General features: G+C 53.5%; 1 protein-coding gene across 1 annotated transcript in view; it reads right to left on the bottom strand.

The window, feature by feature from the left end:
* LOC145340358 (protein kinase C alpha type-like) overlaps nucleotides 1–23,474 on the bottom strand; it is a 30,783-nt gene extending 7,309 nt beyond the window's left edge. The window contains 16 exon segments of the mRNA XM_080184815.1: nucleotides 1,886–2,026; nucleotides 2,588–2,695; nucleotides 5,123–5,203; nucleotides 5,613–5,751; nucleotides 6,293–6,355; nucleotides 6,925–7,016; nucleotides 7,573–7,746; nucleotides 8,198–8,329; nucleotides 11,463–11,528; nucleotides 15,623–15,688; nucleotides 17,534–17,599; nucleotides 18,747–18,803; nucleotides 20,336–20,432; nucleotides 22,092–22,174; nucleotides 22,176–22,227; nucleotides 23,341–23,474. Coding sequence (XP_080040941.1) covers nucleotides 1,886–2,026; nucleotides 2,588–2,695; nucleotides 5,123–5,203; nucleotides 5,613–5,751; nucleotides 6,293–6,355; nucleotides 6,925–7,016; nucleotides 7,573–7,746; nucleotides 8,198–8,329; nucleotides 11,463–11,528; nucleotides 15,623–15,688; nucleotides 17,534–17,599; nucleotides 18,747–18,803; nucleotides 20,336–20,432; nucleotides 22,092–22,174; nucleotides 22,176–22,227; nucleotides 23,341–23,471 — 1,548 coding nt within the window. The 5' untranslated portion in view covers nucleotides 23,472–23,474.
* Nucleotides 23,475–27,145: the final 3,671 nt, after the last annotated feature.

Below are 27,145 nucleotides of genomic sequence, written 5' to 3'. Positions count from 1 at the left end.
CAACTACTAATTAATCCCTCCTCATTACACAATATCAGATCCAGAGTAGCCTGCTCCCTGGTTGGTTCCATAACATACTCATCCGAGGAACAGTCTCTAATACACACAGTGAACTCTGCCTCCAGGATTCCCTCACCAATCTGAATCCTCCAGTCTCTGCGCATATTAAAATCAACCATCATTATTACTGTCACTTTCTTGCAAGCCCCCAGTATTTCCTGGGTCATACTATACCCCACTGCGGAAATACTGCTCGCGGATCTATTGATGACCCCTACTAAGTAGTTCTTCCCTTTGCTATACCTTATTCCTACTCAGATTAATGCTGTAAAAACAGCCTGCATAATATTTTTGATTTGATTTATTATTGTCACGTGTATTAACATACAGTGAAAAGCATTGTATCTTGTGGAAGAAACAAAGCATACCATTCATAGAGAAGGAAAGAGTGCAGAATCATAGAATCTTACAGTGCAGAAAGAGGCCATTCAGCCCATTGAGTCTGCACCAACCACAATCCCACCCAGGCCCTACCCCCATATCCCAACACATTTACCCACTAATCCATGCATCCCGGGACACTAAGGGGTAATTTAGAACTGTTAATCAACCTAACCCACACATCTTTGGACTGTGGGAGGAAACCGGAGCACCCGGAGGAAACCCATGCAGACATGGGGAGAATGTGCAGACTCCACACAGACAGTGACCCGAGCCTGGATTTGAAACAGGGCCCCTGGAGCTGTGAAGCAGCAGTGCTAACCCCCTGTGCTACCCAGAATGTAGTGTTACAGTCACAGCGAGGGTGTAGAGAAAGATCAACTTAATGTGAGGTAGGTCCATTCAAAAGTCTGACAGCAGCAGGGAAGAAGCTGTTCTTGAGTCGGTCGGTACGGGACCTCAGACTTTTGTATCTTTTTCCCGATGGAAGAAGGTGGAAGAGAGAATGTCCGGGGTGTGGGGTGTTTGATGTGTAGACAGAGTCAATGGATGGGAGGCTGGTTTAAAAGACCCCACACAACCCAGATACAAAAGTCTGAGGTCCCGTACCGACCGACTCAAGAACAGCTTCTTCCCTGCTGCTGTCAGACTTTTGAATGGACCTACCTTGCATTAAGTTGATCTTTCTCTACACCCTCGCTGTGATTGTAACACTACATTCTGCACCCTCTCCTTTCCTTCTCTATGAACGGTATGCTTTGTCTGTATAGCACGTGAGAAACAATACTTTTCACTGTGTCCTGATAGATGTGACAATAATAAATCAGATTAAAATCTTGATCTCCTGTGTTCATGTCATTTCTCATTACAGCACAGACCCTTCACTAACCAAGCTATACCACCACGGTTTTCCTTTAACATTCCAAAAGACTCAGATACACAATTCCCAGAGCTGCTCTCCTTGGAACCAGCTCTCAGGAATCGCCATCAAATCAGACCCTTCTCTTCCTATACATCCTGGCCATTTCTCCACCTTGCCCAGTGTCCGGGGTCCGTCCCACTCACTGTCCGACCCCCCCGCCCCCCCCCCACAAACCCCGCTCTCCGCCCCCCCCAACCCACCCCACCCCGCTGTCCGACCCCCCCGCCCCCCCCCCAAACCCCGCTCTCCGCCCCCCCCAACCCCCCCCACCCCGCTCTCCGACCCCCCCGCCCCCCCCCAAACCCCGCTCTCCGACCCCCCCGCCCCCCCCCAAACCCCGCTCTCCGACCCCCCCGCCCCCCCCAAACCCCGCTCTCCGACCCCCCCGCCCCCCCCCCAAACCCCGCTCTCCGACCCCCCCGCCCCCCCCCAAACCCCGCTCTCCGACCCCCCCGCCCCCCCCCCAAACCCCGCTCTCTGCACCCCCCCCCCCACCAAAAACCCCGGGTCTCCCATACTTACCGGCCGGGGTTTAAAGGGAGGCTGGATTTCCAGGTTTTGAACTCGATCCCAATCGATCCAACGGAAAAATGAATGTTCCTTAACATCACGCTGCCCATCCAGACCACAACCTAATCGCTTCAACGGATTCTTCATCATAAACTGTGAGAGAGAGGGGGAGACAGAGACAGAGAGAGAGAGGGGGAGACAGAGACAGAGAGAGAGAGGGGGAGACAGAGACAGAGAGAGGGGGAGACAGAAATGGAAAAGTGATGTTACACAGACTAGCATTTCCAATCTGGTCACCTCCAGGTTTTGTACTGAGGGAGTGCCGCACTGTCAGAGGGTCAGTGCTGAGGGAGTGCCGCACTGTCAGAGGGTCAGTGCTGAGGGAGCGCCGCACTGTCAGAGGGTCAGTACTGAGGGAGCGCCGCACTGTCAGAGGGTCAGTACTGAGGGAGTGGAGGACAGTGGACCTTCAATCTGTGTCCCCCTCTGGTCCCCGACCCTCCTGTCGCTGGGAACAGTTTCTCCTCATCAACTCCCTCACAAAGCTCCCTTCCCTGATTTGGAACGACTCGATTCAATCTCCCCCTGAACCTTCTCCACTCAAAGGAGAATGACTCCCACCTCCACCCCCCTCAGCCTCTTCCCCCGGCTCCCCCCACCAGCCTCTCCCCAGATGATGATATAGGGTGTGGAGCGAGATTAAGAATCCTTTACCCCTTTACAAACAGATACAGCCTCACGGGAAAGACTCCTCGGGTACGACACATTCTGTTCCATAATCGCCTGGAATAATTCATCCTCATCCTCACCATCATACGGGGGCTGCAGAGAGAAACACATCAATATCAGTATATATATATATATATATACACACCAAGAATTCAGCTCCATAATCCAGGCCCACACTCAGAGTCACAGAGGTTTACAGCATGGAAACAGGCCCTTCGGCCCAACTTCTCCATGCCACCCTCTTTTTAAAACCCCTAAACTAACCCCAATTGCCCGCATTTGTCCCCTATCCCTCTATTCCCATCGTACCCATGTAACTGTCTAAATGCTTTTTAAGAGACAAAATTGTACCCGCCTCTACTACTGCCTCTGGCAGCTCGTTCCAGACACTCCCACCCTCTGTGTGAAAGAATTACGCCTCTGGACCCTTTTGTATCTCTCCCCTCTCACCTTAAACCTGTACCCTCTAGTTTTAGACTCCCCTACCTTTGGGAAAAGATATTGACTATCTAGCTGATCTGTGCCCTCATTATTTTATAGACCTCTATAAGATCACCCCTCAGCCTCTACGCTCCAGAGGAAAAAGTCCCAGTCTATCCAGCCTCTCCTTATAACTCAATCCATCAAGTCCCGGTCGCATCCTAGTAAATCTTTTCTGCACTCTTTCTAGTTTAATAATATCCTTTCTATAATAGGGTGACCAGAATTGTACACAGTATTCCAAGTGTGGCCTTACCAATGTCTTGTACAACTTCAACAAGACATCCCAACTCCTGTATTCAATGTTCTGACCAATGAAACCAAGCATGCCGAATGCCTTCTTCACCACTCTGTCCACCTGTGACTCCACTTTCAAGGAGCTATGAACATGTATCCCTAGATCTCTTTGTTCTGTAACTCTCCCCAACACCCTACCATTAACTGAGTAAGTCCTGCCCTGGTTCAATCTACCAAAATGCATCACCTCGCATTTATCTAAATTAAACTCCATCTGCCATTCGTCAGCCCACTGGCCCAGTTGATCAAGATCCCGTTGCAATTGGAGATAACTTTCTTCACTGTCCACTCTGCCACCAATCTTGGTGTCATCTGCAAACTTACTAACCATGCCTCCTATATTCTCATCCAAATCATTAATGTAAATGACAAATAACAGTGGACCCAGCACTGATCCCTGAGGCACACCGCTGGTCACAGGCCTCCAGTTTGAAAACCAACTCTCTACAACCACCCTCTGGCTTCTGTCAAGAAGCCAATTTTGTATCCATTTAGATACCTCACCCTGGATCCTGTGAGATTTAACCTTATGCAACAACCTACCATGTGGTACCTTGTCAAAGGCCTTGCTAAAGTCCATGTAGACAACATCAACTGCACTGCCCTCATCTACCTTCTTGGTTACCCCTTCAAACTCAATCAAATTTGTGAGACATGATTTTCCACTCACAAAGCCATGCTGACTGTCCCTAATCAGTCCTTGTGTCTCTAAATACCTGTAGATCCTGTCTCTCAAAATACCTTCCAACAATTTACCCACCACAGATGTGAGGGCTCACTGGCCTGTAGTTCCCAGGCTTTTCCCTGCAGCCTTTTTAAACAAAGACACAACATTTTTCCTCCCTCCAATCTTCAGGCACCTCACCCGTGACTATCGATGATTCAAGTATCTCTGCTAGGGGACCCGCAATTTCCTCCCTAGCTTCCCACAATGTCCTGGGATACACTTCATCAGGTCCCGGGGATTTATCTACCTTGATGCACTTTAAGACTTCCAGCACCTCCTTCTCTGTAATATGAACACTCCTCAAGACATCACTATTTATTTCCCCAAGTTCCCTAACATCCATGCTTTTCTTAACAGTAAATACTGGTGAGAAATATTTATTTAGGATCTCACCCATCTCTTGTGGATCCACACACAGATGACCTTGTTGATCTTTAAGAGGCCCGACTCTCTCCCTTGTTACTCTTTTGCCCTTTATGTATTTGTAGAAACTCTTTGGATTCTCCTTTGCCTTATCTGCCAAAACAATCTCATGTCCCCCGGTGCCAGTGCTGAGGGAGCGCCGCACTGTCAGAGGGTCAGTGCTGAGGGAGTGCCGCACTGTCAGAGGGTCAGTGCTGAGGGAGCGCCGCACTGTCAGAGGGTCAGTGCTGAGGGAGCGCCGCACTGTCAGAGGGTCAGTGCTGAGGGAGCGCCGCACTGTCAGAGGGTCAGTGCTGAGGGAGCGCCGCACTGTCAGAGGGTCAGTGCTGAGGGAGCGCCGCACTGTCAGAGGGTCAGTGCTGAGGGAGCGCCGCACTGTCAGTGATGTGGGATGCACAGGGATGATGTGGATTGTATTGCTGAGCTGTCTGTGGGGTCTTGCTGTGTGTACAATGGGTGCTGCGCACAGGGCAACAGCGAGAGTGCGATTGGCTGCAGGCCTCGGAGGGAGCACCCGAGGGAGTGTGATAGGCGCTACAGCAATGAAACATTGTCCTTTTGCAGGGGTGAAGACGACTGTGATTAACCCTTACCTGCCCAGCGAGCATCTCGTACAGGAGGACACCAAAAGCCCACCAATCAACAGACAGCCCATACGGTTGGTAAGCAAGAATCTGTAAGGAGCAAAAAAACACCCCCATTTACATTCAGACACCGGGCAGCCTGTTCCCCTATCGGAGGGAGGGAGGGGGGATTAACCCTCTCACCCACCTCTCCCCCATTTACACTCAGACACCGGGCAGCCTGTTCCCCTATCGGAGGGAGGGGGGATTAACCCTCTCACCCACCTCTCCCCCATTTACACTCAGACACCGGGCAGCCTGTTCCCCTATCGGAGGGAGGGGGGATTAACCCTCTCACCCACCTCTCCCCCATTTACACTCAGACACCGGGCAGCCTGTTCCCCTATCGGAGGGAGGGGGGATTAACCCTCTCACCCACCTCTCCCCCATTTACACTCAGACACCGGGCAGCCTGTTCCCCTATTGGAGGGAGGGTGGGGGGGATTAACCCTGTCTGTACCTCTGGAGCGATGTAATCAGGGGTCCCGCAGAAGGTTCGAGTTGTGCATCCGTCCAAAATATTCTCTTTGCACATTCCGAAATCCGCAATTTTAATGTGACCCTCAGAATCCAGCATCACGTTATCCAACTTCAGATCCCTGGGAAATCACAATTATTACTGAGCGCCTTCCACACAATCCCAATCCCCTTCCCGTTCACTCCCACTGTACACAATCCCAATCCCCCTTCCCGTTCACTCCCACTGTACACAATCCCAATCCCCTTCCCGTTCACTCCCACTGTACACAATCCCAATCCCCCTTCCCGTTCACTCCCACTGTACACAATCCCAATCCCCTTCCCGTTCACTCCCACTACACAATCCCAATGGACCCAAACCCCTTCCCATTCACTCCCACTGTACACAATCCCAATCCCCTTCCCATTCACTCCCACTGTACACAATCCCAATCCCAAACCCCTTCCCGTTCACTCCCACTGTACACAATCCCAATCCCCTTCCCATTCACTCCCACTGTGCACAATCCCAATCCCAAACACCTTCCCGTTCACTCCCACTGTGCACAATCCCAATCCCAAACACCTTCCCGTTCACTCCCACTGTACACAGTCCCAATGGACCCAAACCCCTTCTCGTTCTGTCCCAGTGGAGTGGGCAATAATGGGATCTTCCTGTACCTGTATATAATACCATTGTTGTGAAGGTAGAACAGGCCGAGAGCGATCTCTGCTGCGTAGAATCTGTGATTGGATGAACTCCCATAACAAGGTGACATTGGGTGAGAGCGGGAGTGAGAGAGAGGGGGGGAGAATTGTCAGTATTCAGTGAAACATCAGCACTCTCTCTATCAGCACCAACATTGTAAAACCCTTGGATCATCGACTGTGCTTAATGACGCAAGCTTCATCGAACCAAAATCATCGATTTAATAACACAGGCTTGTCCAGTGTGATTAGGAGTGTGACACAGAGAGAGAGAGACAGGGAGAGAGAGAGAGAGAGAGAGAGAGAGAGACAGAGACGGCGAGACAGAGAGAGAGAGAGACAGAGAGAGAGAGAGACACAGAGAGAGAGAGACAGAGAGACAGAGAGAGAGAGACAGAGAGACAGAGAGAGAGAGAGAGAGAGACAGAGAGAGAGAGACAGAGAGAGACAGAGAGAGAGACAGAGAGAGAGACAGAGAGAGAGACAGAGAGAGAGACAGACACACACACAGAGGGGAGAAGTTGGATGTGAACAGTGTGTGTAATGGGCTGGTGAATGTGGGTTTGGGGGTTGGGGGGGGGGGGGAGCGGTGCAGTGACACTCACACTGCGTGGGGCTCCTTGAACTTGCCAACCTGCTGGATGTGGTACATCAGATCACCTCCATTTACATATTCCATCACAAAATACAGGCGGTCCTGGGGACAGAGAGAGAGAGAGAGAGCAGCGTACACACACTGTGATACACAGACAGTGATATACACACACACACCGAGGGATACCACACACACACCGAGGGATACCACACACACACCGAGGGATACCACACACACACCGAGGGATACCACACACAAACACAGAGCTCAAAACATTTACAATGTGACATACTCGACATTTCACAGAGCTCGACCTTTCAGATCCCGAGCCTGTTGCACAGGAACAGGAGGAGGCCATTCAGCCCCTCGAGCCTGTTACACTGGAACAGGAGGAGGCCATTCAGCCCCTCGAGCCTGTTACACTGGAACAGGAGGAGGCCATTCAGCCCCTCGAGCCTGTTACACAGGAATAGGAGGAGGCCATTCAGCCCCTCCAGCCTGTTACACAGGAACAGGAGGAGGCCATTCAGCCCCTCGAGCCTGTTACACAGGAACAGGAGGAGGCCATTCAGCCCCTCCAGCCTGTTACACTGGAACAGGAGGAGGCCAATATTCCATTCTCCGTATCCTTCAGTTAAACCCACACTGTGGAACTTACAATTGTTTGAAAGCAGCAGTATAACTGGGTGAGGAAGTGGGGAGGATCGGGCATGGACAGAACCCTCTTTTCGACCAGCGTACATTCCACATCATCATCCTGGATCACCACATCCTTCTTCAGCATCTTAATGGCATATAGCTCATCGGTACCTCGGAACTCGGCTAGAACTACCTGCAGGGGTGGGGGCAAATCACAGGGTCACGTTATTCACTGGAGGACAGACTATCCACATCTTCCCAATCCCATATACCCTTCCCTGCCCCCAAGGAGCACAGCAAGATCCCACACTACATCTGCATCACCCGGGGGGAGTGTCAGCCTGGATTATGGAGCTCAAATCCTAGAGTATATACATCTACCCCCGACAGTGCAGCACTCCCTCAGTACTGGCACTGGGGGGAGTGTCAGCCTGGATTATGGAGCTCAAACCCTAGAGTGTATACATCTACCCCCGACAGTGCAGCACTCCCTCAGTACTGGTACCGGGGGGAGTGTCAGCCTGGATTATGGAGCTCAAATCCTAGAGTATATACATCTACCCCCGACAGTGCAGCACTCCCTCAGTACTGGCACCGGGGGGAGTGTCAGCCTGGATTATGGAGCTCACTCCAATGGGCCATACCTTTCCGAAGCTCCCTTTCCCTAACACCATCAGGAAGTTGAAATCCGAGGGTCCAAAGTTGCTGCTGAATTTACAGATCCGGTTATCGGTGGGACTGTACGGCTTCAGAGATGTGGGACTCAGGTTTGTTTGCTGAAAGAAACAGACAAAGGAAAAATGAGCTATTCTCATCCTCCTCTTCAAATCCCTCCCTCCCTATCTCTGTAACCTCCTCCAGCCCCTCCAATCCTCATCCTCCTCTTCAAATCCCTCCCTCCCTATCTCTGTAACCTCCTCCAGCCCCTCCAATCCTCATCCTCCTCTTCAAATCCCTCCTCCCTATCTCTGTAACCTCCTCCAGCCCCTCCAATCCTCATCCTCCTCTTCAAATCCCTCCCTCCCTATCTCTGTAACCTCCTCCAGCCCCTCCAATCCTCATCCTCCTATTCAAATCCCTCCCTATCTCTGTAACCTCCTCCAGCCCCTCCAATTCTCATCCTCCTATTCAAATCCCTCCCTCCCTATCTTTGTAACCTCCTCCAGCCCCTCCAATCCTCATCCTCCTGTTCAAATCCCTCGCTCCCTCCCTCCCTCCCTATCTCTGTAACCTCCTCCAGTCCCGACAATTCTCACCCCCCGTTCCAATCCCTCTATCACTCCCTCGATCCCTACTTCGAGGGCATCGAGGTGGTGTCCTGGGTGCCGATGGCTGGGTGTGAAGTGGTGTGAGTGAGGTCCGGTGCTGGGGGGAGCGGAGGTAGGCTTCCTGGAGGAGCTGTGTTCATGGAGGGAGGGAGAGCGGGAGAGATCTGGGAAAAGGTGTGAGGGTTGAGAATTCCAGCTACGAACATGCAGAGCACAGACAGTGAAGAAAGTTATCTCCAATTGCAACGGGATCTTGATCAACTGGGCCAGTGGGCTGACGAATGGCGGATGGAGTTTAATTTAGATAAATGTGAGGTGATGTATTTTGGTAGATTGAACCAGGGCAGGACTTACTCAGTTAATGGTAGGGTGTTGGGGAGAGTTACAGAACAAAGAGATCTGGGGATACAGGTTCATAGCTCCTTGAAAGTGGAGTCACAGGTGGACAGAGTGGTGAAGAAGGCATTCAGCATGCTTGGTTTCATTGGTCAGAACATTGAATACAGGAGTTGGGACGTCTTGTTGAAGTTGTACAAGACATTGGTAAGGCCACACTTGGAATACTGTGTACAGTTCTGGTCACCCTATTATAGAAAGGATATTATTAAACTAGAAAGAGTGCAGAAAAGATTTACTAGGATGCTACCGGGACTTGATGGATTGAGTTATAAGGAGAGGCTGGATAGACTGGGACTTTTTTCTCTGGAGCGTAGGAGGCTGAGGGGTGATCTTATAGAGGTCTATAAAATAATGAGGGGCACAGATCAGCTAGATAGTCAATATCTTTTCCCCAAAGGTAGGGGAGTCTAAAACTAGAGGGTATAGGTTTAAGGTGAGAGGGGAGAGATACAAAAGGATCCAGAGGGGCAATTTTTTCACCCAGAGGGTGGTGAGCGTCTGGAACGAGCTGCCAGAGGCAGTAGTAGAGGTGGGTACAATTTTGTCTTTTAAAAAGAATTTAGACAGTTACATGGGTAAGATGGGAATAGAGGGATATGGGACAAATGTGGGCAATTGGGATAAACTGAAGGGTTAAAAGAAGGGCAGCATGGACAGGTTGGGCCGAAGGGCCTGTTTCCATGCTGTAAACCTCTCTGACTCTAAGAAGGATGCTGGACTACGGAGGAGAGTGTTGGTCTCCAAGGTACAAACTCGTGTGGGGGTGAGGGGGGGGCGAGAGGGGTCTGCGGTAAGGAGGCGCTTGGAGCGAGGGGGTTGTGTCTGATGTGAGACTCTCCGGAATGGGTCAACACTGTCTAGGGTTTGGGAGAAAGAGATTCAATCCTTATGTTGGGGAGGGGGAAGGGGGGGGGGTATTGACAGACTCCACACACTCCCCCATCCCTCCCACAAATCTCACCTCCACCCCCCCACCCCCACCCACCCCCACCGGACACTCTGGCTCCAGGGCGAGAGGGAGGGGGAGTCAGGGGCGGCCATTTTGCACTGAGACAAGGAGGGAATCTTGGGAATTATCCGGAGAATCTGGGGGTGCTCAGGGAACCAGCCAATGGGAGACGGGGAGATGGAGGAGTTTCCCAGGAGGGCGGCAGAGGAATCGGGGTGGGGGGGGGGGGGGGGGGGGGGGGCGGACAACGGGGATGAGGTCGAAGGTCAGAGGCAGTAGTGTTGATCAGTGAGGGCCAGCAGGCCCAGGAGAGGCGGAATGGTCTCCGTGCAGAGCGAGGATGCCCAGGATGGGGGGGGACCCCGCTGAGTCACCATCGTTGTCCCGTCTCCGAGGAAACAGGTCCAGCATCCCACACAAATCCCACATCCCCACCGGCACTCGGCATGGAGGCAGAGCGAGGGGGAGGCAGAGGCAGAGGGGGAGGCAGAGCGAGGGGGAGGCAGAGGCAGAGGGGGAGGCAGAGCGAGGGGGAGGCAGAGGCAGAGGGGGAGGCAGAGCGAGGGGGAGGCAGAGGCAGAGGGGGAGGCAGAGCGAGGGGGAGGCAGAGGCAGAGGCGGAGGCAGAGCGAGGGGGAGGCAGAGGCAGAGGCGGAGGGGGAGGCGGAGGCAGAGCGAGGGGGAGGCAGAGGCAGAGGGGGAGGCAGAGGCAGAGCGACACAGAGAGGGAGTGGCAGAGAGAGAGAGAGAAAAAAGAGACAGAGACACGTAGAGAGAGAGAAAGACACAGAAAGAGAATAAAGCTCCCTCTACACTGTCCCCCATCAAACACTCCCAGGACAGGTACAGCACGGGGTTAGATACAGAGTAAAGCTCCCTCTACACTGTCCCCATCAAACACTCCCAGGACAGGTACAGCACGGGGTTAGATACAGAGTAAAGCTCCCTCTACACTGTCCCCCATCAAACACTCCCAGGACAGGTACAGCACGGGGTTAGATACAGAATAAAGCTCCCTCTACACTGTCCCCCATCAAACACTCCCAGGACAGGTACAGCACGGGGTTAGATACAGAGTAAAGCTCCCTCTACACTGTCCCCATCAAACACTCCCAGGACAGGGACAGCACGGGGTTAGATACAGAGTAAAGCTCCCTCTACACTGTCCCCATCAAACCCTCCCAGGACAGGGACAGCACGGGGTTAGATACAGAGTAAAGCTCCCTCTACACTGTCCCCATCAAACACTCCCAGGACAGATACAACACGGGAGTGATCCTCCCTCGACACTTACCGTTGGGTGGTTTTGCTTGTGCGCTGATGGGGGTGGTTTGTGATGATGATGCGGGTGTGAAATGGGCTGAAAATGAATAAAATTGTGTTTAAAATTGGAAGGTTGGAATTCCTGTCACTCGGAAACATTGATATCTATTTGTAGACTCGATTCGAACAGAGATCAGTGTGAGGGACAGGACTGAGTGCTGCTCTGTCAGTGTCTCTGATCACTAAACACGCGTGTGAGAGAGAGAGAGAGGTGCGTGTGACAGAGAGAGAGAGAGAGAGAGAGAGGTGCGTGTGACAGAGAGAGAGAGAGAGAGAGAGGTGCGTGTGACAGAGAGAGAGAGAGAGAGAGAGAGGTGCGTGTGACAGAGAGAGAGAGAGAGAGAGAGAGGTGCGTGTGACAGAGAGAGAGAGAGAGAGAGAGGTGCGTGTGACAGAGAGAGAGAGAGAGAGAGAGAGAGGTGCGTGTGACAGAGAGAGAGAGAGAGAGAGAGAGAGGTGCGTGTGACAGAGAGAGAGAGAGAGAGAGGTGCGTGTGACAGAGAGAGAGAGAGAGAGAGGTGCGTGTGACACAGAGAGAGAGGTGCGTGTGACACAGAGAGAGAGGTGCGTGTGACACAGAGAGAGAGGTGCGTGTGACACAGAGAGAGAGGTGCGTGTGACACAGAGAGAGAGGTGCGTGTGACACAGAGAGAGAGGTGCGTGTGACACAGAGAGAGAGGTGCGTGTGACACAGAGAGAGAGGTGCGTGTGACACAGAGAGAGAGGTGCGTGTGACACAGAGAGAGAGGTGCGTGTGACACAGAGAGAGAGGTGCGTGTGACACAGAGAGAGAGGTGCGTGTGACACAGAGAGAGAGGTGCGTGTGACACAGAGAGAGAGGTGCGTGTGACACAGAGAGAGAGGTGCGTGTGACACAGAGAGAGAGGTGCGTGTGACACAGAGAGAGAGGTGCGTGTGACACAGAGAGAGAGGTGCGTGTGACACAGAGAGAGAGGTGCGTGTGACACAGAGAGAGAGGTGCGTGTGACACAGAGAGAGAGGTGCGTGTGACACAGAGAGAGAGGTGCGTGTGACACAGAGAGAGAGGTGCGTGTGACAGAGAGAGAGAGGTGCGTGTGACAGAGAGAGAGAGGTGCGTGTGACAGAGAGAGAGAGGTGCGTGTGACAGAGAGAGAGAGAGGTGCGTGTGACAGAGAGAGAGAGAGGTGCGTGTGACAGAGAGAGAGAGAGGTGCGTGTGACAGAGAGAGAGAGGTGCGTGTGACAGAGAGGGAGAGGTGCGTGTGACAGAGAGGGAGAGGTGCGTGTGACACAGAGAGAGAGAGAGAGAGAGAGAGGTGCGTGTGACAGAGAGAGAGAGAGAGAGAGAGGTGCGTGTGACAGAGAGAGAGAGAGAGGTGCGTGTGACAGAGAGAGAGAGAGAGGTGCGTGTGACAGAGAGAGAGAGAGGGAGAGAGAGGGAGAGAGAGGTGCGTGTGACAGAGAGAGAGAGAGAGGTGCGTGTGACAGAGAGAGAGAGAGAGAGGTGCGTGTGACAGAGAGAGAGAGAGAGAGAGAGAGGTGCGTGTGACAGAGAGAGAGAGAGAGAGAGGTGCGTGTGACAGAGAGAGAGAGAGAGGTGCGTGTGACAGAGAGAGAGAGAGGTGCGTGTGACAGAGAGAGAGAGAGAGAGAGAGGTGCGTGTGACAGAGAGAGAGAGAGAGAGAGAGAGGTGCGTGTGACAGAGAGAGAGAGAGAGAGGTGCGTATGACAGAGAGAGAGAGAGAGAGAGAGGTGCGTGTGACAGAGAGAGAGAGAGAGAGAGAGGTGCGTGTGACAGAGAGAGAGAGAGAGGTGCGTGTGACAGAGAGAGAGAGAGAGGTGCGTGTGACAGAGAGAGAGAGAGAGGTGCGTGTGACAGAGAGAGAGAGAGAGGTGCGTGTGACAGAGAGAGAGAGAGAGGTGCGTGTGACAGAGAGAGAGAGAGAGGTGCGTGTGACAGAGAGAGAGAGAGAGGTGCGTGTGACAGAGAGAGAGAGAGAGAGGTGCGTGTGACAGAGAGAGAGAGAGAGAGGTGCGTGTGACAGAGAGAGAGAGAGAGAGAGGTGCGTGTGACAGAGAGAGAGAGAGAGGTGCGTGTGACAGAGAGAGAGAGAGAGGTGCGTGTGACAGAGAGAGAGAGAGAGGTGCGTGTGACAGAGAGAGAGAGAGAGGTGCGTGTGACAGAGAGAGAGAGAGAGGTGCGTGTGACAGAGAGAGAGAGAGAGGTGCGTGTGACAGAGAGAGAGAGAGAGGTGCGTGTGACAGAGAGAGAGAGAGAGGTGCGTGTGACAGAGAGAGAGAGAGAGGTGCGTGTGACAGAGAGAGAGAGAGAGAGGTGCGTGTGACAGAGAGAGAGAGAGAGAGGTGCGTGTGACAGAGAGAGAGAGAGAGAGGTGCGTGTGACAGAGAGAGAGAGAGAGAGGTGCGTGTGACAGAGAGAGAGAGAGAGAGGTGCGTGTGACAGAGAGAGAGAGAGAGAGAGAGGTGCGTGTGACAGAGAGAGAGAGAGGTGCGTGTGACAGAGAGAGAGAGAGAGAGAGGTGCGTGTGACAGAGAGAGAGAGAGAGGTGCGTGTGACAGAGAGAGAGAGAGAGGTGCGTGTGACAGAGAGAGAGAGAGAGGTGCGTGTGACAGAGAGAGAGAGAGAGGTGCGTGTGACAGAGAGAGAGAGAGAGGTGCGTGTGACAGAGAGAGAGAGAGAGGTGCGTGTGACAGAGAGAGAGAGAGAGGTGCGTGTGACAGAGAGAGAGAGAGAGGTGCGTGTGACAGAGAGAGAGAGAGAGGTGCGTGTGACAGAGAGAGAGAGAGAGGTGCGTGTGACAGAGAGAGAGAGAGAGGTGCGTGTGACAGAGAGAGAGAGAGAGAGAGGTGCGTGTGACAGAGAGAGAGAGAGAGAGAGGTGCGTGTGACAGAGAGAGAGAGAGAGGTGCGTGTGACAGAGAGAGAGAGAGAGGTGCGTGTGACAGAGAGAGAGAGAGAGGTGCGTGTGACAGAGAGAGAGAGAGAGGTGCGTGTGACAGAGAGAGAGAGAGAGGTGCGTGTGACAGAGAGAGAGAGAGAGAGGTGCGTGTGACAGAGAGAGAGAGAGAGAGGTGCGTGTGACAGAGAGAGAGAGAGAGAGGTGCGTGTGACAGAGAGAGAGAGAGAGAGGTGCGTGTGACAGAGAGAGAGAGAGAGAGAGAGGTGCGTGTGACAGAGAGAGAGAGAGGTGCGTGTGACAGAGAGAGAGAGAGAGAGGTGCGTGTGACAGAGAGAGAGAGAGGTGCGTGTGACAGAGAGAGAGAGAGGGGTGCGTGTGACAGAGAGAGAGAGAGGGGTGCGTGTGACAGAGAGAGAGAGAGAGAGGTGCGTGTGACAGAGAGAGAGAGAGGTGCGTGTGACAGAGAGAGAGGGGTGCGTGTGACAGAGAGAGAGAGAGAGGTGCGTGTGACAGAGAGAGAGAGAGGTGCGTGTGACAGAGAGAGAGAGGTGCGTGTGACAGAGAGAGAGAGGTGCGTGTGACAGAGAGAGAGAGGTGCGTGTGACAGAGAGAGAGAGGTGCGTGTGACAGAGAGAGAGAGAGGTGCGTGTGACAGAGAGAGAGAGAGGTGCGTGTGACAGAGAGAGAGAGAGGTGCGTGTGACAGAGAGAGAGAGAGGTGCGTGTGACAGAGAGAGAGAGAGGTGCGTGTGACAGAGAGAGAGAGAGGTGCGTGTGACAGAGAGAGAGAGAGGTGCGTGTGACAGAGAGAGAGAGAGGTGCGTGTGACAGAGAGAGAGAGAGGTGCGTGTGACAGAGAGAGAGAGAGGTGCGTGTGACAGAGAGAGAGAGAGAGAGGAGTGTGTGAGAGAGAGAGAGGCGTGTGAGAGAGAGAGAGAGAGAAAGAAAAGCTCCCTCTACACTGTCCCCATCAAACACTCCCAGGACAGGTACAGCACGGGGTTAGATACAGAGTAAAGCTCCCTCTACACTGTCCCCATCAAACACTCCCAGGACAGGGACAGCACGGGGTTAGATACAGAGTAAAGCTCCCTCTACACTGTCCCCATCAAACACTCCCAGGACAGGGACAGCACGGGGTTAGATACAGAGTAAAGCTCCCTCTACACTGTCCCCATCAAACACTCCCAGGACAGATACAACACGGGAGTGATCCTCCCTCGACACTTACCGTTGGGTGGTTTTGCTTGTGCGCTGATGGGGGTGGTTTGTGATGATGATGCGGGTGTGAAATGGGCTGAAAATGAATAAAATTGTGTTTAAAATTGGAAGGTTGGAATTCCTGTCACTCGGAAACATTGATATCTATTTGTAGACTCGATTCGAACAGAGATCAGTGTGAGGGACAGGACTGAGTGCTGCTCTGTCAGTGTCTCTGATCACTAAACACGCGTGTGACAGGGAGAGAGAGAGGTGCGTGTGACAGAGAGAGAGAGAGGTGCGTGTGACAGAGAGAGAGAGGTGCGTGTGACAGAGAGAGAGAGAGAGAGAGAGGTGCGTGTGACAGAGAGAGAGAGAGAGAGAGGTGCGTGTGACAGAGAGAGAGAGAGAGAGAGAGGTGCGTGTGACAGAGAGAGAGAGAGAGAGGTGCGTGTGACAGAGAGAGAGAGAGAGAGATGCGTGTGACAGAGAGAGAGAGAGGTGCGTGTGACAGAGAGAGAGAGAGGTGCGTGTGACAGAGAGAGAGAGAGAGGTGCGTGTGACAGAGAGAGAGAGAGAGGTGCGTGTGACAGAGAGAGAGAGAGAGGTGCGTGTGACAGAGAGAGAGAGAGAGGTGCGTGTGACAGAGAGAGAGAGAGAGGTGCGTGTGACAGAGAGAGAGAGAGAGGTGCGTGTGACAGAGAGAGAGAGAGAGGTGCGTGTGACAGAGAGAGAGAGAGAGGTGCGTGTGACAGAGAGAGAGAGAGAGGTGCGTGTGACAGAGAGAGAGAGAGAGGTGCGTGTGACAGAGAGAGAGAGAGAGGTGCGTGTGACAGAGAGAGAGAGAGAGGTGCGTGTGACAGAGAGAGAGAGAGAGGTGCGTGTGACAGAGAGAGAGAGAGAGGTGCGTGTGACAGAGAGAGAGAGAGAGGTGCGTGTGACAGAGAGAGAGAGAGAGGTGCGTGTGACAGAGAGAGAGAGAGGTGCGTGTGACAGAGAGAGAGAGAGAGGTGCGTGTGACAGAGAGAGAGAGAGAGGTGCGTGTGACAGAGAGAGAGAGAGGTGCGTGTGACAGAGAGAGAGAGAGGTGCGTGTGACAGAGAGAGAGAGAGGTGCGTGTGACAGAGAGAGAGAGAGGTGCGTGTGACAGAGAGAGAGAGAGGTGCGTGTGACAGAGAGAGAGAGAGGTGCGTGTGACAGAGAGAGAGAGAGGTGCGTGTGACAGAGAGAGAGAGAGGTGCGTGTGACAGAGAGAGAGAGAGGTGCGTGTGACAGAGAGAGAGAGAGGTGCGTGTGACAGAGAGAGAGAGAGGTGCGTGTGACAGAGAGAGAGAGAGGTGCGTGTGACAGAGAGAGAGAGAGGTGCGTGTGACAGAGAGAGAGAGAGAGAGGTGCGTGTGACAGAGAGAGAGGTGCGTGTGACAGAGAGAGAGAGAGAGGTGCGTGTGACAGAGAGAGAGAGAGGTGCGTGTGACAGAGAGAGAGAGAGAGGTGCGTGTGACAGAGAAAGAGAGAGGTGCGTGTGACAGAGAGAGAGAGGTGCGTGTGACAGAGAGAGAGAGAGAGGTGCGTGTGACAGAGAGAGAGAGAGAGGTGCGTGTGACAGAGAGAGAGAGAGAGGTGCGTGTGACAGAGAGAGAGAGAGAGGTGCGTGTGACAGAGAGAGAGAGAGAGGTGCGTGTGACAGAGAGAGAGAGAGAGGTGCGTGTGACAGAGAGAGAGAGAGAGGTGCGTGTGACAGAGAGAGAGAGAGAGAGAGAGGAGTGTGTGAGAGAGAGAGAGAGAGAGAAAGAAAAGCTCCCTCTACACTGTCCCCCCATCAAACACTCCCAGGACAGGTACAGCACGGGGTTAGATACAGAGTAAAGCTCCCTCTACACTGTCCCCATCAAACACTCCCAGGACAGATACAACACGGGAGTGATCCTCCCTCGACACTTACCGTTGGGTGGTTTTGCTTGTGCGCTGATGGGGGTGGTTTGTGATGATGATGCGGGTGTGAAATGGGCTGAAAATGAATAAAATTGTGTTTAAAATTGGAAGGTTGGAATTCCTGTCACTCGGAAACATTGATATCTATTTGTAGACTCGATTCGAACAGAGATCAGTGTGAGGGACAGGACTGAGTGCTGCTCTGTCAGTGTCTCTGATCACTAAACACGCGTGTGACAGGGAGAGAGAGAGGTGCGTGTGACAGAGAGAGAGAGGTGCGTGTGACAGGGAGAGAGAGGTGCGTGTGACAGGGAGAGAGAGGTGCGTGTGACAGAGAGAGAGAGGTGCGTGTGACAGAGAGAGAGAGGTGCGTGTGACAGAGAGAGAGAGGTGCGTGTGACAGGGAGAGAGAGGTGCGTGTGACAGGGAGAGAGAGAGAGAGAGAGGTGCGTGTGACAGAGAGAGAGAGAGTCGGGGGGAGAGTGTGTGCGTGCGAGAGAGACAGAGTGTGTGTGGGGAGACTGAGTGAGAATGAGTCAGTAGCCTGTCTCTCTTTCTGAGATTTTAGTGTTTCTCTCCAATATCTCCTCAGGGGGGCTCCAGGTCAGATTATGATTGATAAACCCTCCCACTGGAAACCTCAGGGATAATTCAGTCGCTATAGCAATGGGCTCGGTATGTGGGTGTTTTTTGTCCATGGTTCCCCGTACCCCTCCCAGACTGGGACGGCAGTATTCCGGGTCCAGCCCATGTATTTACTGAAGATTGGCTGAGTGAAAGGGTTTGGTAACCCCCACCTCCAGGGGAAATATCTGCTCTGTGAGGGCACTGAACAGGAGTGTGCTGTCAACATCAAACCTCAATCCAACCGCAGCAGACAAACCCGTCAACTTCAACTCCAGATTCCCTAACTCACAGCCAGAACCCCCTGGGAAATTCCCTCCCCATCCCAAACCTTCCTCCCTCCCCAGAGCAGGAACCCAGACTCCATTCTCCAATTCTCACCCTCCTGATCAAATCCCTCCCTCCCTCCCTATCTCTGTAACCTCCTCCAGCCACTACGATCCTCACCCTCCTGATCAAATCCCTCCCTCGCCCCCTCTCCCTGGTAAGTTGACCCCATGTGCTGGGTCTGTCAATTTTAATGTTGAGACAGGTTATCACCTCAGTGTTAACCAGCCAGGACTGGGAGTAACTGCACACTTGTTGACTAAAACACTCACCGCGGGCAGCTCCGGATCCCGGGACAGCAGTGGCTGTGAGAACAAACTGAGCGAATTCTGAAAATGATTAAAATCAACTCAATCCAAAATTCACCATCCAGCGCAATTCTCCCCAGTGCTGAGGGAGTGCCGCACTGTCAGAGGGTCAGTGCTGAGGGAGTGCCGCACTGTCAGAGGGTCAGTGCTGAGGGAGTGCCGCACTGTCAGAGGGTCAGTGCTGAGGGAGTGCCACACTGTCAGAGGGTCAGTGCTGAGGGAGCGCCGCACTGTCAGAGGGTCAGTACTGAGGGAGTGCCGCACTGAAACACAGAGACAGAGTGAGAGGGAGAGGGGAATACAAGGACAGAGAGTGAAACAGAGAGAAAGAGGGAGAGAGAACAAGACGGGGACTGCGAGGGAGCAAGAGAGAAGCGCGGGAGAGTGGTTGGCACTGCTGTGTCACAGGACCATGGATGCAGGTTCGATCCCTGGCTTGGGTCACTGTCTGTATGGAGTTTGTGGGGATTGGGAGGTGGGGGGGTCTTTGATGAAACAGTTAGGGGATTAGAGGAATGGTCTTCAATGGAGAGTGAGGGGATTAGAGGGATGGTCTTCGATGGAGAGTGAGGGGATTAGAGGGATGGTCTTCGATGGAGAGTGAGGGGATTAGAGGGATGGTCTTCAATGGAGAGTGAGGGGATTAGAGGGATGGTCTTCGATGGAGAGTGAGGGGATTAGAGGGATGGTCTTCGATGGAGAGTGAGGGGATTAGAGGGATGGTCTTCGATGGAGAGTGAGGGGGTTAGAGGGATGGTCTTCGATGGAGAGTGAGGGGATTAGAGGGATGGTCTTCAATGGAGAGTGAGGGGATTAGAGGGATGGTCTTCAATGGAGAGTGAGGGGATTAGAGGGATGGTCTTCGATGGAGAGTGAGGGGATTAGAGGAATGGTCTTCGATGGAGAGTGAGGGGATTAGAGGGTGAGTCTTCGATGGAGAGTGAGGGGATTAGAGGGATAGTCTTCGATGGAGAGTTAGGGGATTAGAGGGTGAGTCTTCGATGGAGAGTGAGGGGATTAGAGGGTGAGTCTTCGATGGAGAGTGAGGGGATTAGAGGGTGAGTCTTCGATGGAGAGTTAGGGGATTAGAGGGTGAGTCTTCGATGGAGAGTTAGGGGATTAGAGGGATGGTCTTCGATGGAGAGTGAGGGGATTAGAGGGTGAGTCTTCGATGGAGAGTTAGGGGATTAGAGGGATGGTCTTCGATGGAGAGTGAGGGGATTAGAGGGTGAGTCTTCGATGGAGAGTGAGGGGATTAGAGGGATGGTCTTCGATGGAGAGTTAGGGGATTAGAGGGATGGTCTTCGATGGAGAGTGAGGGGATTAGAGGGTTGGTCTTCGATGGAGAGTGAGGGGATTAGAGGGATGGTCTTCGATGGAGAGTTAGGGGATTAGAGGGATGGTCTTCGATGGAGAGTTAGGGGATTAGAGGGATGGTCTTCGATGGAGAGTTAGGGGATTAGAGGGATGGTCTTCGATAGCGGGATCAGGAGTTGGGCCCACTCCCAATGGGATGGAGTTATCATTAATGGGACAGGTTGGGGAAGCTTTACCTCAAATTTCTTGCGTAACTCCGCCTCCTCCTCAACGGAATCAGCTGTGACTGGAACATTGTAATATTCTCCTTCCTCCTGGTTTAACAATTTAAACCTGGAATAGAGAGAGAGAGAGATAGAGAGGGACAGAGAGAGAGATAGAGAGGGGCAGAGAGAGAGAGAGGGACAGAGAGGGACAGAGAGGGACAGAGAGGGACAGAGAGGGAGAGAGAGGGAGAGAGAGGGACAGAGAGAGAGAGAGGGAGAGAGAGGGAGAGACAGAGAGAGAGAGAGAGGGACAGAGAGAGAGAGAGAGAGAGGGAGAGAGAGAGACAGAGAGAGAGAGAGAGGGACAGAGAGAGAGAGAGAGAGAGAGAGAGGGGGACACAGACAGAGAGAGAGAGAGAGGGGGACACAGACAGAGAGAGAGAGAGGGGGGGACACAGACAGAGAGAGAAAGAGAGAGAGAGAGGGGGGGACACAGACAGAGAGAGAGAGGGGGGGACACAGACAGAGAGAGAAAGAGAGAGAGAGAGGGGGGGACACAGACAGAGAGGGAGAGAGAGGGGGACACAGACAGAGAGGGAGAGAGAGGGGGACACAGACAGAGAGGGAGAGAGAGGGGGACACAGACAGAGAGGGAGAGAGAGGGGGACACAGACAGAGAGGGAGAGAGAGGGGGACACAGACAGAGAGGGAGAGAGAGGGGGACACAGACAGAGAGGGAGAGAGAGGGGGACACAGACAGAGAGGGAGAGAGAGGGGGACACAGACAGAGAGGGAGAGAGAGGGGGACACAGACAGAGAGGGAGAGAGAGGGGGACACAGACAGAGAGGGAGAGAGAGGGGGACACAGACAGAGAGGGAGAGAGAGGGGGACACAGACAGAGAGGGAGAGAGAGGGGGACACAGACAGAGAGGGAGAGAGAGGGGGACACAGACAGAGAGGGAGAGAGAGGGGGACACAGACAGAGAGGGAGAGAGAGGGGGACACAGACAGAGAGGGAGAGAGAGGGGGACACAGACAGAGAGGGAGAGAGAGGGGGACACAGACAGAGAGGGAGAGAGAGGGGGACACAGACAGAGAGGGAGAGAGAGGGGGACACAGACAGAGAGGGAGAGAGAGGGGGACACAGACAGAGAGGGAGAGAGAGGGGGACACAGACAGAGAGGGAGAGAGAGGGGGACACAGACAGAGAGGGAGAGAGAGGGGGACACAGACAGAGAGGGAGAGAGAGGGGGACACAGACAGAGAGGGAGAGAGAGGGGGACACAGACAGAGAGGGAGAGAGAGGGGGACACAGACAGAGAGGGAGAGAGAGGGGGACACAGACAGAGAGGGAGAGAGAGGGGGACACAGACAGAGAGGGAGAGAGAGGGGGACACAGACAGAGAGGGAGAGAGAGGGGGACACAGACAGAGAGGGAGAGAGAGGGGGACACAGACAGAGAGGGAGAGAGAGGGGGACACAGACAGAGAGGGAGAGAGAGGGGGACACAGACAGAGAGGGAGAGAGAGGGGGGGGACAGACAGAGAGGGAGAGAGAGAGGGGGGGACAGACAGAGAGAGAGAGAGAGAGGGGGGGACAGACAGAGAGAGAGAGGGGGACACAGACAGAGAGAGAGAGAGAGAGAGAGAGGGGGACACAGACAGAGAGAGAGAGAGGGGGGGACACAGACAGAGAGAGAGACAGATGGGGACACAGACAGAGAGAGAGACAGATGGAAGGAGGGAAAGAGATGGAGAAAGAGAGTTGGGCAGGTTCCTGATTTACCAGCTATCGACGGGAATTTTGTAAAGTTCGGATATCCCGAACGACATGGCTCCCATAAAATCATTCCGGGAGGTTCGATCCCAAATCCCAGACTTCAACAAGGAGTCGGCGATCCTTATCACTGGGTTTGAGCTGGCTGTGGAGAGACAGACACAGAGACAGAGGGAGAGACAGACACAGAGACAGAGGGAGAGGGAGAGACAGAGACAGAGGGAGAGGGAGAGACAGACAGACGGAGAGGGAGAGACAGAGACAGAGGGAGAGACGGAGAGGGAGAGACAGACACAGAGACAGAGGGAGAGGGAGAGACAGACAGACGGAGAGGGAGAGACAGAGACAGAGGGAGAGACGGAGAGGGAGAGACAGACACAGAGACAGAGGGAGAGACAAAAGTCAGCAGACAGTCTGTGTGGGACAGCCCCCCACCCCGAGTTTCACCGTTCCACACTCCTGTACACCTCCAACTGCCTGCCCTCCCCTCACCTCTTCCTACCTCCCCTTCTCACTTCCAATGTAAACTTCCTTAATTGCTGTCACAAGTAGGCTTACATTAACACTGCAATGAAGTTACTGTGAAAATCCCCTTGTTGCCACACTCTGCGCCTCTTCGAGTACACTGAGGGAGAATTTAGCTTGGCCAATCCCCCTAACTTGCACATCTTTGGAACGTGGGAGGAAACCGCAGCACCCGGAGGAAACCCACGCAGACACGGGGAGAATGTGCAGACTCCACACAGACAGTGACCCGAGCCGGGAATCCAACCCGGGTCCCTAGAGCTGTGAGGCAACATTGCTTACCCACTGTGCCACCTCCTCTTCCCATACATTGCTCTCACCTCTCCTCCACTCCCCTACCCACTCTGACCATCTCCTGGCCTTCCTGTCTCCTCCTTGCTGTTCGCCCCTCCCTCAGGCCCTCTCTCCTCTCCATCCTCGCCCTCTCATTGTCAACTGCATCCAGACGGGTTGGGAAACGGAAATCCGGGACACGCGGGACAGTACCAAGAGAGTCGACTCAATTTCCTCATGCTGCCAACTCTCCTCTCCACTCAGCCTCCCAACTCTTCCCGATTTATACATACTCAACGCACTAAACTCACCAGTGCCCTTCAGAACAGAATCGAAACAGTACAATCAACACAGCAACAACGCGTGTGCCTCCCTCCCCACTCCCTCTCATGCATCCCCTGACCCTCTCGCCTTCCTCATAACTCTCCTCCCACCCTCCCTACCCCGAGACCCTCCGTACAATGTGAAAAATTCATTCCACACGGGGTTCAGCGTCGAGCGGATGGTCCGCGTTTTCTGCTTGCTGTGACTCTTGGGATCAGGGATCAACTTCAGCTTCACGTAGGGATCGGACAAGCCATTCGGATCCATTGGGATCAATTGCGAGCTTCCCAACTGAATGGAAAGAGGGAGACAGAGAGAATCATGAGAGTATACATCTACCCCCGACAGTGCAGCACTCCCTCAGTACTGGCACCGGGGGGAGTGTCAGCCTGGATTATGAGTTTAAATCCTAGAGTATATACATCTACCCCCGACAGTGCGATTGCTGAGATATATACTAGGATATCCACACAAATCTGCACAATAATCAGAAAAACCCACTAGAGGGCATAAAGAGATAGAAATATCGGAATTCATGTCCCCATCAAACACTCCCAGGACAGGTGCAGCACGGGGTTAGATACAGAGTAAAGCTCCCTCTACACTGTCCCCATCAAACACTCCCAGGACAGGTACAGCACGGGGTTAGATACAGAGTAAAACTCCCTCTACACTGTCCCCCCCATCAAACACTCCCAGGACAGGTACAGCACGGGGTTAGATACAGAGTAAAGCCCCCTCTACACTGTCCCCCCCATCAAACACTCCCAGGACAGGTACAGCACGGGGTTAGATACAGAGTAAAGCTCCCTCTACACTGTCCCCATCAAACACTCCCAGGACAGGTACAGCACGGGGTTAGATACAGAGTAAAGCTCCCTCTACACTGTCCCCCATCAAACACTCCCAGGACAGGTACAGCACGGGTTAGATACAGAGTAAAGCTCCCTCTACACTGTCCCCATCAAACACTCCCCAGGACAGGTACAGCACGGGGTTAGATACAGAGTAAAGCTCCCTCTACACTGTCCCCATCAAACACTCCCAGGACAGGTACAGCACGGGGTTAGATACAGAGTAAAGCTCCCTCTACACTGTCCCCATCAAACACTCCCAGGACAGGTACAGCACGGGGTTAGATACAGAGTAAAGCTCCCTCTACACTGTCCCCCATCAAACACTCCCAGGACAGGGACAGCACGGGGTTAGATACAGAGTAAAATTGCTCTAACCTGTTACGTGGAGATCGTTTTCACTGTGGATTCGGGCATGGAGGTGGATCCGTCCCCGTTTCTCCGTGTGATCCACTCCACAGAGACTCGGCACATTCATCACACAGCGTTTGTGTACATTCATCTCACAGCCTGTGACAGGAGCCGGGGAGACAGACACGGGGCGAGAGGGAGGGGAGAGGGAGACACGGGGCGAGAGGAGGGGAGAGAGTGAGAGGGAGACACAGGGCGAGAGGAGGGAGAAGGAGGGAGACAGACACAGGACGAGAGGAGGGGAGAGGGAGACACGGGGCGAGAGGAGGGAGAGAGTGAGAGGGAGACACAGGGCGAGAGGAGGGGAGAAGGAGGGAGACAGACACAGGACGAGAGGAGGGGAGAGGGAGAGGGAGACACAGGGCGAGAGGAGGGGAGAAGGAGGGAGACAGACACAGGACGAGAGGAGGGAGAGGGGACACGGGGCGAGAGGATAAGTGATAAGTGATTCGGAGAGATCCAGGGTGATTGTATAGTGAACAGTTTTACAGGACATGGAATGGACAGTGAGTATGGGAGATTGTGTGTGTGTTTGTGTGTGTGTGTGTGTGTGTGTGTGGGTGGGGCTGGTACAAAGTTGGGTGGGAGGGTGAGCTGTGAGGAGGATGCAGAGATGGTTCAGTGTGATTTGGACAGGCTGAGTGTGTGGGTATCTGCATGGGAGATGCAGAATAATTGTGGATAAATGTGAGGTTTATCCACTGTGATAGCAATAATAGGAAGCAGGTTATTACTGGAATGGGTGTAAATTTGAGAGAGGCGGATACTCAGTGAGACCTTGGAGTCCTCGAGCAGTTGCTGAAAGTAAGCGCGCAGGAACAGCAGCAGTAAAGAAGGCAAATGGTATGTTAGTCTTCATAACGAGAGGATTTGAGTATAGGGATAGGGATGTTTTACTGCAATTGTACAGGGTGTTGGTGAGGCCACACCTGGAGTATTGTGTACAGTTTTGGTCTCCTTATCTGAGGAAGGATGTCCTTGCTATAGAGGGAGCACAGTGAAGGTTTACCAGGCTGATTCCTGGGATGGCAGGTCTGTCATATTGAGGAGAGACTGAGTGGGTTAGGATTATATTCACTGGATGTTTAGAGTGAGAGGGGATCTGATAGAAACTTATAAAATTCACACAGGTTAGACAGGGTAGATTCAGAAAGAATGTTCCTGATGGTGGGGGGAGTCCAGAACTAGGGGTCAGAGTTTGAGGATAAGGGGTAAACCTTTTAGAACTGAGGTGAGGAGAAATGTCTTCACCCAGAGGGTGGGGAATGTGTGGAATTCACTCACACTGAAAGTAGTTGAGGCCAAAACGTTGTGAGATTGCAAGAAGAAATTAGATTTCACTCTTGGGGCTAAAGGGATCGAGGGATATTGGGGGGGAGGGGGATCAGGATATTGAATTCGATGATCAGCCATGATCAGAATGAATGCAGAGCAGGTGGAAGGGCCAAATGGCCTCCTCCTGCTACTAGTTTCTATCAGTGAGAGAGAGAGAGAGAAAGAGTGTGTGTGTGTGAGAGAGTTTGTGTGTGTGTGTGAGAGAGTTTGTGTGTGTGTGTGAGAGAGTTTGTGTGTGTGTGTGAGAGAGTGTGTGTGTGTGTGTGAGAGAGTGTGTGTGTGTGAGAGAGGGTGACAGTCGCAGAGATACTTACTGGAACATTTCATTCCCTGGTGAACCAACCCATACAGTAGTGACCCACAGTGATCGCAGAAGGTTGGGCTGCTGTAGGAGTGAATTTTGAACTTGTGTTTGTTTCGAGGATCCTGAAACAAGATGATTCACAGAGTCACACACTGGCTTTCCCCGTTTCCCAGCACACCCTATCCCCTCTTTCCTCTCCCTCTCTACACACTCCCTCTCTCAGCTCTCCACACAGACAGTGACTCCGGGAATCGAACCCTGGCGCTGTGAGACAGCAGCGCTAACCCACTGTGTCACCGTGCCCCCGGGAATCGAACCCGGGTCCCTGGCGCTGTGAGACAGCAGCGCTAACCCACTGTGTCACCGTGCCCCCGGGGAATCGAACCCGGGTCCCTGGCGCTGTGAGACAGCAGTGTTAACCCACTGTGTCACGTGCCCCCGGGAATCGAACCCGGGTCCCTGGCGCTGTGAGACAGCAGTGTTAACCCACTGTGTCACCGTGCCCCCGGGAATCGAACCCGGGTCCCTGGCGCTGTGAGACAGCAGCGCTAACCCACTGTGTCACCGTGCCCCCGGGAATCGAACCCGGGTCCCTGGCGCTGTGAGACAGCAGTGTTAACCCACTGTGTCCACCGTGCCCCCGGGGATTCGAACCCGGGTCCCTGGCGCTGTGAGACAGCAGTGCTAACCCACTGTGTCACCGTGCCCCCGGGAATCGAACCCGGGTCCCTGGCGCTGTGAGACAGCAGTGTTAACCCACTGTGTCACCGTGCCCCCCGGGGATTCGAACCCGGGTCCCTGGCGCTGTGAGACAGCAGCGCTAACCCACTGTGTCACCGTGCCCCCGGGAATTCGAACCCGGGTCCCTGGCGCTGTGAGACAGCAGTGTTAACCCACTGTGTCACCGTGCCCCCCGGGGATTCGAACCCGGGTCCCTGGCGCTGAGACAGCAGTGCTAACCCACTGTGTCACCGTGCCCCTGGGAATCGAAACCCGGGTCCCTGGCGCTGTGAGACAGCAGCGCTAACCCACTGTGT

Source organism: Carcharhinus amblyrhynchos, unplaced genomic scaffold (genome assembly GCF_965287045.1).
Source record: "Carcharhinus amblyrhynchos unplaced genomic scaffold, sCarAmb.v2.hapA scaffold_954, whole genome shotgun sequence".
In the NCBI taxonomy this organism is placed as follows: domain Eukaryota; kingdom Metazoa; phylum Chordata; class Chondrichthyes; order Carcharhiniformes; family Carcharhinidae; genus Carcharhinus; species Carcharhinus amblyrhynchos.
Note: the sequence above shows the minus strand (reverse complement) of the source record. Positions and strands in the feature narration are given on the sequence as shown.